Here is an 11,103-nt window from a genome sequence, read left to right as displayed (position 1 = left end):
TGTGGGTAGGGCACGTGCCGTGACTCCGCCCGGGGCGTGGCTTCGTGAAGTGGAGGCGTGGCTTCGTGGAAGGGGCGTGGCCAAGGCGGCAGCGGGGCACAACAGGGACCCCATGGCAGGGGTGAGGGGGGGGGGGGGGGTGTCACAACAGGGACCCCCAATCTGGGGGGCTGTGGGGCAGGGTACAGCCCATCCTCATTAATTAAGAGACCCCAGGGAGCCTTAATGAGGGCGGGGCAGCACGATGCTGGAGAGGGGTGGGGGGTGATGGCAGCCGCAGAGGTGAGGGGGGTTTTGGGGGCATTTTGGGGGGTTTTTTTGAGGGGGGGGGTCGCAGCCCCCCCAATCCAGGACACAGGGGCCAGGCCCGTCTCCGCTCATGCAAGGTTTTATTTGCCTTTGCGAGGATGAACTACAGCCAACGCATGCAGCAGCGCCTGCCTTCCTCCTCCTCCTCCTCACCACCACGGGGAAGTGGGGGGGGGACCCCAAACCGCCCCCCCCCCCCCGCGAAAAGGGGGACCCCTGGTGCAAAGGGAGGGGGGGAAAAGCTCAAATCCCGGGCTCCCGGGGAATATATTACACAGTTAAATATCTGAAGAGGGGTTCATGTACAAGGAGGGAGGGGGCAGAAAATGGAATGATTCTGGAAAAAAGGGGAATTGAGGGAAAAAATGGGGGTGTCGGGGGGGGGCCTAACGTAAGTCCTCCTCCTCGCCTTGGATGGTTTTCTTGATGCGGAGCAGCATGGTGGTGAGCCACTGGTCCAGGCGGGAGATGGAGTCGTATTCCTTCACCTGGGGGGGGGAATGAGGAAGAGGAGGAGGTGTTAGTGGGGAGAAAGGGGGGTTTTGGGGTGAATTGGGGTGAATTCCGGCGTTTTTTCTGGCACCTACCGCGTCGGTGTAGCCGTCGATGTTCTGTTCCTCATGAGCGTCCAGTAATTTCTGGAAGAGGGAGGGGGGGTGAGGGGAGACACCCCCCCCCCCCACCGTGCACCCCGTGAGGGTGGCTCTGAAGTGGGGGGGGAGCCCCCACGCCCCAAAAACTCTGAATGCTGGGCAGGAGGGGAATGGCCCCTCGCCCCGTGGCCCTGGGAGGTGGGTTTTGGGGTGCGGGGGTGCGGGGGGGGTTGCGGCTCACCTTGACCAGTTTGCACTCGCGGGAGTCCGTGAAGGCCGGGAACATCTCCTCGTACTTCTGCACCGCCAGCTGCGGGAGGAGGAGAGGACGGAGGAAGGAGAGGACGGAGGAAGGAGAGGACGGAGGAAGGAGAGGACGGAGGAAGGAGAGGACGGAGGAAGGAGAGGACGGAGGAAGGAGAGGACGGAGGAAGGAGAGGACGGAGGAAGGAGAGGACGGAGGAAGGAGAGGACGGAGGAAGGAGAGACGGAGGAAGGAGAGGACGGAGGAAGGAGAGGACGAGGAAGGAGAGGACGGAGGAAGGAGAGGACGGAGGAAGGAGAGGACGGAGGAAGGAGAGGACGGAGGAAGGAGAGGACGGAGGAAGGAGAGGACGGAGGAAGGAGAGGACGGAGGAAGGAGAGGACGGAGGAAGGAGAGGACGGGAGGAAGGAGAGGACGGAGGAAGGAGAGGACGGAGGAAGGAGAGGACGGAGGAAGGAGAGGACGGAGGAAGGAGAGGACGGAGGAAGGAGAGGACGGAGGAAGGAGAGGACGGAGGAAGGAGAGGACGGAGGAAGGAGAGGACGGAGGAAGGAGAGGACGGAGGAAGGAGAGGACGGAGGAAGGAGAGGACGGAGGAAGGAGAGGACGGAGGAAGGAGAGGACGGAGGAAGGAGAGGACGGAGGAAGGAGAGGACGGAGGAAGGAGAGGACGGAGGAAGGAGAGGACGGAGGAAGGAGAGGACGGAGGAAGGAGAGGACGGAGGAAGGAGAGGACGGAGGAAGGAGAGGACGGAGGAAGGAGAGGACGGAGGAAGGAGAGGACGGAGGAAGGAGAGGACGGAGGAAGGAGAGGACGGAGGAAGGAGAGGACGGAGGAAGGAGAGGACGGAGGAAGGAGAGGACGGAGGAAGGAGAGGACGGAGGAAGGAGAGGACGGAGGAAGGAGAGGACGGAGGAAGGAGAGACGGAGGAAGGAGAGGACGAGGAGGAGGAAGGAGGAAGGAGAGGACGAGGACGGAAGGAGAGGACGAGGACGGAAGGAGAGGACGAGGACGGGAGGAGGACGAGGACGGAGGAGGACGAGGACGGGAGGAGGACGAGGACGGGAGGAGGACGAGGAGGAAGAGGAAGGAAGGAGGACGAGGAAGGAAGGAAGGCAGGAGGCTGAGGAGGGAGCCCCAGGGCAGGGGCCCACCCCCCCCCCGACACTCCCCTCCAGCAGCACCCAGCGGCCCAGGAGAGCCGGTTGCCCCGATGGCCCCCACAACCCCCCAGCCCCTCCCTTCCCCCCCCCGGTTCCTGGGGGGGGTCCCAGAGGGGCCCGGGGGGAGGGGGGGGGTCCCCACCTTGGCATTGAGCATGTCGATGCAGAAGTGGCAGAGGGCGGCCTTGAAGAAATACTCCTTGGCGCTGTACTTGAGGAGGGGGCTGTCCATGGCGCTGGTGCCCACCTGGGGGGGCAACGGGGGGGGTTGGAGCCTTTTCCAGAATATTCCGAGCCAAATCCTCGCCCACGGGCGGGAGCTGCCTCCCCCGGCGAGTATTTGGCTACGGGCCGCGGCGAGCGGGCTACCGACCTGTTCGTAGATCTCCACGGCTTTCTGGTACTGCTCCAGCTGCGCGGCGTACGTGGCTACCTTCAGCAGACACTTGTTAGCCGAGCTGCGGGCAACGGAGAGGATGGAGGGGGGAGAAGATGCGGGAGCCGCTCGGCCAGGAGCCGGCACCGCGCCGCTGCCACTCGGGCTCCCCCCCACACCCCCCCGACGCAGAAAAGGCGGCCGGGCCACGGCGAAAACACCCCAACACCGCTCGGTTTGGAAAACCAGAAATTTGGCCACCAGCTCTTTTCTCAGCTGGCCCACGGCACCAGGAACTCACGGCGGAGAAGCAAAATTTGGCCACCAGCTCTTTTCTCAGCTGGCCACAGCACCAGGAGCTCATGGCGGAGAAGTGAAATTTGGCCACCAGCTCTTTCCTCAGCTGGCCCACAGCACCAGGAGCCACAGCAGGAAGCAAAATTTGGCCACCAGATCTTTTCTCAGCTGGCCCACGGCACCAGGAGCTCACGGTGGAGAAGCAAAATTTGGCCACCAGCTCTTTCCTCAGCTGGCCACAGCACCAGGAGCTCATGGCAGAGAAGTGAAATTTGGCCACCAGCTCTTTCCTCAGCTGGCCCACGGCACCAGGAGCCACAGCAGGGAAGCAAAATTTGGCCACCAGCTCTTTCCTCAGCTGGCCACAGCACCAGGAGCTCACGGTGGAGAAGCAAAATATGGCCACCAGCTCTTTCCTCAGCTGGCCCACAGCACCAGGAGCCACAGCAGAGAAGCAAAATTTGGCCACCAGCTCTCTCCTCAGCTGGCCCACGGCACCAGGAGCCACAGCAGAGAAGCAAAATTTGGCCACCAGCTCTATCCTCAGCTGGCCCACGGCACCTGTTGTCCAAAGTACCTGTTGGATTCTTCCCCTTGTAGTAGTCCGCGGCCTGCTCGTAGTGGCTATGGCCTAGAGGGAGGAGGCAAACGCAGTCAGGCAGCCACACGCCGTGAGAAAAACATACAAATTTTTCTCTAAAAATACCAAAAAAAAGGTTATAGGGTGAAGCCCGGCCAGCCCGCCCACGCTTCCATCTGCTGCGGCCGGCTCCCAGCCCAGGGTGGCAAGTGGCCGGCAGCTCCCCGCCGAGACAAGGTCAAGCACGGCACAAGGGCCCAGCTTTTTTTTTTTTTTTTTTTTTTTTTTTTATAATTTTATCTTTTTGGGGCTGTTTTTGAAGGGGGGGCGGCTCATCTCCCGGCTGCCCGTGGGCGCCTTTCACACCCGTCTCCTGCCAACAAGCCCGGGGACCCGCTGGGCAGCTAAATTTGAACAAACGCCATCGCTGCCACCGGGGACTCGCAAATCTGGGCGGGGGGGCTCAGAAATTTGGCCTGAGGGCAAATCCCGCCCCCCCCCCCTTAATTTAACCCCCAGAGCCACCAAGCAGGGGAGGAGCGCGGAGAACGGCCCTAAATTCACCCCGGGAAATCGCAGCCTCGATTAGATCCGCTCGTTTTCTCTTTAAAACTGGTTTATTCCCCAGGAAAAAAAAAAAAAAAAAAAAAATTAAATAAAATTTTGCCTGTTGAGGCAAAATCTGGAGCGGCAGGGGGAGGAAGAGCGGGGGGAGGAAGAGCGGGGGCGGAGGCGGCCCCGCGGGCACCTGAGCCTCGGGGAGCTCCGCTCGCTCCCCCGGCAGCGGCGATTTTGTCTCAGATGGCTCCAATCAAACTGTTCTTGCGCTTCCCCGACGCCCACGCAAGCCCTGAGCTTTGCTTTTTTTTTTTTAAATTTTTTTTTTTTTTAAAAAAAAAAAAAAAGCGCCTTCATTAGCGGCGGCGCCGCCATTCCGAGCGTCTCCGCGCGCTGACGCGCCCCGGGAAGCGTCGGCGGGGTTTTAGGGGGTTTAAATCCACCTCCCGACACATTTTGGGGTAAAAAAAAAAAACCCCCTGAGGGCGAAGGGTGACCCGGGAGCGGCTCCGATCAGCAAAACCTGGAAAATTCTGAGTTTTAATCGTGTTCAAACCCCCCTCGGGGAGGCCGGGGGACGCGCTCGGCGCCGTTTACCTTCTCGATATCCACCAGCTCCGCCTCGTAGATCTCGGCGATGGAGATGTGGTGCTTGGCCGCGATGGTGAAACGACCCTGGAAGCGGGAAGGAGGTTGGGAAAAGCCGCTCCGGGAAGGGTTTATCCGCGGAAAAAATGTGCGTTTTAGCAGTTTCGGCACCAAAAAGCTGGAAAAAAAACCCCACCCAACGGAGACCAACCCGCCCCGTGGCGGCTCTCTGCGCGTGGAGAGACGTGGAAGAGCCTTCGGCCTCGCCACCCCCCTCCCGGCGAGGCGCTTACCATGTCGGTGTAGATCTCGATGGCTCTGATCAAACAGTTAATGGCCTCTGGAAGAGAAAAAAAAAGAAGGTGCGTGAGGATGGGCTTCACTGGTCGCTGCCACCCGCCCCGTTGAGAGAGCTCGGAGATCCACGGGCGCGCCGGAACGAGCCGCGGAGGCCACGGGATTCCCGGGGGGATCCGGAGGCCACGGGATGCCCAGGGGGGGCATCCGGAGCATGTGAGCGGTGACAGCGACCAGCAGACAGTGGAGCGGGTTGAAGACCCCCTTGGTGTGGGCACAGCTGCCTCCTGGCATTTGGATGTATCTGAACCCCCAACATCGACCCCTAAAAACGTTCCAGATGGAGGCCAGACCCCTAAAAACGTTCCAGATGGAGGCCAGACCCCTAAAAACGTTCCAGATGGAGGCCAGACCCCTAAAAACGTTCCAGATGGAGGCCAGACCCCTAAAAACGTTCCAGATGGAGGCCAGACCCCTAAAAACGTTCCAGATGGAGGCCAGACCCCTAGAAATGCTCCAGACTCGGACCAGACCCCTAAAAATATGAGAGACAGACGCCTAAAAATATTTGAGATGGATACCAGACCCCTAAAAATGTTGAAAATGGAGGCCAGACCCCTAAAAACATTTGAGATGGAGACCAGACTCCTAAAAATGCTCCAGACTCGGACCAGACCCCTAAAAACATGAGACACAGACCCCCAAAAACGTTCCATACGGAGGCCAGACCCCCAAAAACGTTCCATACGGAGGCCAGACCCCCAAAAACATTTAAGACCCAGACCCTGTGGTGGGACAAACCCCCACAGCAACTCCACAGCCCCCTCAGGCCCAAGCCAGGACCCCCCCCCCCCCTCCCCAGCCCCACGGGGTGAGATCTCACCCGGCGCCGCCTCCCAACGGGGCCCCCCCAAAGTTTCTCCAACCGGGGGGAAACGCCGGTGGCTCAGTCGAGCGCGGTGCGGGGCCCCAAAACCGCAGCGTTTTGGTGGATTTCAGGAGGCGCCGCTGCCGCCGCCTTCCCCCCCCCCCACCCCGCTGCCACCAAAGAGGCGTGGGAGGAATTTTGCCGCAGCGAAAACGCCAGGAGACGCATCTTTTTCTGTCTGCTCCCGGTGCTCCCTCCCAGGGAGCCGCCGTCGAGCGTCAGCCGGCACGGCCGCGTCTCCCCCGCACCCAGCGCCGGCTGCGGGGGGTCTGGGGTGGGGGGGGGGGGGTGAAGGAGGGAGTGGGGCCGCATCCTGGACCCATCCCGAGGGCAGCGGCGCAGCCCCGCGGCCGCAGGACCCTCAACCGAGTCCCTTCGGCGAGAAGACGCCGTCGTGGACGCGCACGCGAGGTTCAACCGCCATTTTCTCGCCAGAAATTCACCCCCCCAGGGTCGCGGCTTCGTCCTGGCGCTCCCGGTCACAACCCCCGCCCGCCGCCGTGAATCCCCCAGCCCCCCCGGGAAGCTTTTGGCCCCAATCTCCAAGCCCTTTGGCCCCAATCCCAAGCCTTTTTGCCCCAATCTCGAAGCTTTTAGCTCCGCTGTCCCCTCGGGGCGGGGGAGCGGGAACATCTCCGCACACCAGCGGCCAGGGCTGGGGAGCAGCACGAGCGCATCATCGGAACATCAGTCTCGGGGAGATTAAACAAATCCTCCAGGAGATTAAATTTGTTTTCTCCTCAGGTTATTTCATTATTTTCTCTGAAAATCACCCAAACTGGCGCAGAGAAGCCGTCGCCAAGCGAGGCGGCTTGCCAGGAACGCCGAAGCGTGGGTGCGGGCAAGGAAAGCGAGACCGACTCTCGCGCTCGTTCCCCTCCCAGGAGCATAAAACCCCCCCGAAACGCTCCCACACACGTTCCCCTCCCGCCAAAAACGCTCCGAGTCACCCACGGGGGCACCCGCGGGACACCCCAACCCCCGTCACCAGGCGTCGAGGAGCGGCAGCGGCGGCTCGCGAGCCCAAAACGTGCTCCCGGCTGCTCCGACGTCGGAGCCAACCGAGGTGGGATTCGAGCCCAATCCCCTCCCCGAAGGGACCGGCGAGGCCTCACCTTGTGGGTCGGCTTTTTTGAAGGCGTTGCCGGCGTCCACAAAGTTGGTGGCCGCGTCGTGTTTGCTCTGTAGCTGCAGGTGGAGCTGAGCCGCTTGGCAAAAAGCGTTTCCTGCAGCTGGAGGAAGAGAAAAGCAGCTGAGAAACGTCGCCCCGGGGGCCTGGAAACGTCGCCCGGAGCAAGACGAGGCCGCGCCGCTGCCAAACCCCGAGGGGTTGACCCCCCCTCCCCGGCCCCACGTGTACGTACCGCTCCAATTTTTGGCCATTTTGAACATATTCGCCGCTCGGGCGTAGATGTCGCATGCTTCCTCGATCCTGGAGGAGCCCCTGGAAGTCAAAGAGAAACGGGAGCTGGGTTGGTCCTTTGCAGAAATGGGGGGGTTTTTATTAATAATTAATGAGTAGAGGGATCCCTCCCACAGCAAAGGGGTGGAAAATCTGTCCCAAACGAGCCCACGCTGCGAAGACCCAGCTCACGTCTCCCCTCTGCCACAGGGGACACGGCCAGCATCTGCTGGAGCAGCCCCTGAACCCCCAAAACAGCCTCTCGGCCCCCAAAACGGCCACTCTGGGACCCCCACAACACAGCCCCTCGGGCCCCAAAACAAGGCCTCAACGCAGAGAAGGGCGAGGCTGCAGGGCTGCCCGCTAGCCCGGGGGGAGCTGGGAGGGAGCCAACCCCCCCCAAAACCGACCCGTTTCATAACACAGGGGCTGCGGCACCTCCCAGCCACGCCAGCGAGCAGGATCCTCCGCTGACCTCGACGATTCCGAGCAGGAATCCCAGCTGGTGGCTCAAGGGAGCTTGTTATTGTTGCATTTATGGGTTTTTCAGCTTTTTTTTTTTTTTTTAAGCACCAGCTTAAGCGGTTTTGCTCACCGCTGGAAAGCGGCGGCGAGAGACGTGGCAGGGGTGACTCGGGTCGGATCAGTTTGAGCAGCCAAATTCCCCCGCTCCCACCCCAAAAATCCCTCGGGCTGAGCACAGCTCGAGGCTGATCACGACAACCAAAACCGTCTCTTAACTCCAAAACTCCCAGTCGAGATGAGAAATTACCCTTTAATACCTCAACGCCTGAGTTTTTCCGCCTCACGCTAATTTGGAGCTGTTAATTAACACTACGGAGGATGAGATTCCTGACAGATGGGAAACTGGCCCACAGAGAAGAAGGGTCGGAAGGATGATCCGGGAAATTACAGGCCTGTCAGCTTGACGTCGGTGCCCGGGAAGCTGATGGAGCAGCTCAGCCTGAGCACCATCACACAGCACGTGCGGGACAGCCAGATGGTCAGGCCCAGCCAGCGGGTTTAGGAAGGGCAGGTCCTGCCTGACAAACCTGATCTCCTTCTACGATGGTCTGGATGAGGGGATCGAGTGCCCCCTCAGTCAGTTTGCAGATGACACCCAGTTGGGTGGGAGTGTTGATCTCTCGAGGGTAGGGAGGCTCTGCAGAGAGACCTGGCCAGGCTGGAGCGATGGGCTGAGCCCAACGGGAGGAGTTTCACTAAGGCCAAAGGCCGGGTGCTGCCCTTGGGCCACAACAACCCCCAGCAGGGCTACAGGCTGGGGGAGGAGTGGCTGGAGAGCTGCCAGTCAGAGAGGGACCTGGGGGGTGATTGACGGATAACGAGCCAGCGCTGTGCCCAGGTGGCCAAGAAGGCCAATGGCATCATCCTGGCTTGTATCAGCCCTAGCATGGCCAGCAGGGACAGGGAAGGGATCTCACCCCTGTGCTCGGCCGCCCCTCGATGAGTGGGTTCAGTTTTGGGGCTCCTCACCCCAAAAAGGCCACTGAGGTGCTGGAATGTGGCCAGAGAAGAACGAAACTAGTGAAGGATCCAGAGAACAAGTCTTAGGAGGAGCAGCTGAGGGAACTGGGGGGGTTTAGTCTGGAGAAGAGGAGGCTGAGGGGAGACCTCCTGGCCCTCTGCAACTCCCTGAAAGGAGGGTGCAGAGAGGGGGGAGGAGTCTCTTGAGCCAAGGAGCCAGCGGCAGGCCAAGAGGGAATGGCCTCAAGCTGCGCCAGGGCAGGGTCAGACTGGCTCTTCGGAAGGATTTCTTTGCAGAAGGGGCTGTTGGGCGTTGGAATGGGCTGCCCAGGGCAGGGGGGGAGTCCCCATCCCTGGAGGGGTTGAAGAGTCGGGTTGAGCCAGCGCTGAGGGATCTGGGGGAGTTGGGAACGGTCAGGGGGAGGTTCATGGTGGGGCTGGAGGAGCTCCAAGGGCTTTTCCAACCGCGATGATTCTGTGATTCCGTGAGCTGAAGGAAACGTGACGGTCCTCCCCCACCCACAAAACCAGCTCCCGGTGACTCCATCCCAACCGCAGCCTCAGGAAAACAAACCTCCCCCTCGCCGGGCGAGCAATGGACTCGCTCTTGTTTACAAGAAGCGCGTGGTTAAAACCGAGTTTTGCAAGGCCAAGCGCAGGGATTCGCTCGCTGCTTCCCCAGCACCACGGCTGCGTAAAGCCGGAGTTAAAGCCAGGCCTAGTCAGCCAGCGCGGGCGTGAAACGGGGCTTTGAGCAGAGACGAGGCGGTCAGAGCGCTGGAGTTTGTCCCTCGGCGGGGCAGGGGGGAGCACAATGCCCCTGGCCACACCAGACCCCCCCCTCCCCGCAGACGTCCAGTTGCGCCCGGAGGAATTTAAGGTTTAAAAAAAGCCCTCTTTGGGCCAGCTGCCAAGGCCACGCGAAAGCGAGGGACACGTTTACCAGGAATCCAGAGGCTGGTTTTTAACAGCCTCCCCCCCCCGCCTCATTCATAGCCCCCAGGTGCCACTCCATAGCCTAACACCCTCTGCCACCCCCCTAGTGCCACCCCTCACCCCCAAATCCCAGCACCTTCATCCCAAAGTCCCCCAGAAGCTCCTCACACCCCTTTCCTGTCACCCTTCACCCCCAAAACCCCCCCAGGGCCCAGCACCTTCATCCTAAAGCCCCCCAGAAGCTCCTTACACCCCTTTTCTGCCCCCCAGGACCCTCACAGTGCCCCCCCCACCCCCAGATCCTCCCCAGGGGCCAACACTTTCATCCCAAAGCCCCCAGAAGCCCCCAACACCCCTTTTCTGGCTCCCCCCAGCCCCAAATGCCCCCCAAGGCCCAGCAGCTTCACCCCAAAGCCCCCCCAAAAGCTTCTTACACCCCTTTTCTGCCCCCCTGCACCCCCACAGTGCCCCCCTCAACTCCAAATCCCCCCAAAGGCTCAGCACCTTCATCCCAAAGCCCCTCAAAAGCTCCTTACACACCTTTTCTGCCCCCCAGCACCCTCGCAGTGCCCCCCCATGCCCAAATCCCCCCCCAAGGCCCAACACCTTCATCCCAAAGCCCCCTAGAAGCCCCTAACACCCCTTTTCTGCCCCCCTCCAAGCCGAAATCCCCCCCAAGGCCCAGCACTGTCATCCCAAAGCCCCCCAGAAGTTCCTTACACCCCGTCCCTGTCTCCCCTCACTGCCGAATCCCCCCAGGGGCCAACAACTTCATCCCAAAGCCCCCTAGAAGCCCCTAACCCCCCCTCTTCTGCCCCCCCCAGCCCCAAATCCCCCCCAAGGCCCAGCACCATCATCCCAACCCCCCCCAAAAGCTCCTTACGCCCCTTTCCTGCTCCCTCCGCCCCCAAATCCCCCCCAGGAGTCAGCACCCGCACCTCCAACCCCCCACCCCATGACATCCCCTCAGTGTCCACTCCCCACACCGCCCCCCCAGAAGTTCCCAACACCCCTCCCAGCCCCCCGCCGCTGTCAGCCCCCCGGGGGTGGGGGCCGGGCCGTGCCGAGCGGCGCGCCCTCACCCGAAGAGGCCGGCGAAGAAGGATTGGGAGCCGCGGACCTTCTTGTCGGCCTCGGCCAGGAGCTGCAGCGCCTCTTTCTCCTTCCCGGCCTGGTCCATGGCGGCCGCCAGCTGCCACAGCGCTCCGCCTCGCTTTGACGCCGCCGCGCGCCCCCTTCACGTGACGCCGGCGACAGCATCCCATTGGCGGGAGGCGACCACGTGAGGCGGGCTGAGGGGCGGGGCCAGCGCAGCCGCCGCTTC

At 61.7% G+C, this 11,103-nt stretch overlaps 1 protein-coding gene across 1 annotated transcript; it reads right to left on the bottom strand.

The window, feature by feature from the left end:
- Nucleotides 1-372: 372 nt before the first annotated feature.
- Nucleotides 373-11,029, bottom strand: NAPA (NSF attachment protein alpha). Its single transcript, XM_074857654.1, is given in 12 exon segments — nucleotides 373-797; nucleotides 897-947; nucleotides 1,144-1,212; nucleotides 2,475-2,579; nucleotides 2,706-2,790; nucleotides 3,583-3,590; nucleotides 3,593-3,619; nucleotides 4,723-4,818; nucleotides 5,025-5,071; nucleotides 7,072-7,188; nucleotides 7,321-7,400; nucleotides 10,862-11,029. Coding segments are annotated over 12 exon segments (885 nt in total). The 5' UTR covers nucleotides 10,960-11,029; the 3' UTR covers nucleotides 373-695.
- Between the last annotated feature and the right edge of the window lie 74 nt (nucleotides 11,030-11,103).

Source organism: Strix uralensis, unplaced genomic scaffold (assembly GCF_047716275.1).
Source record: "Strix uralensis isolate ZFMK-TIS-50842 unplaced genomic scaffold, bStrUra1 scaffold_250, whole genome shotgun sequence".
Classification (NCBI taxonomy): Eukaryota; Metazoa; Chordata; class Aves; order Strigiformes; family Strigidae; genus Strix; species Strix uralensis.
Note: the sequence above shows the minus strand (reverse complement) of the source record. Positions and strands in the feature narration are given on the sequence as shown.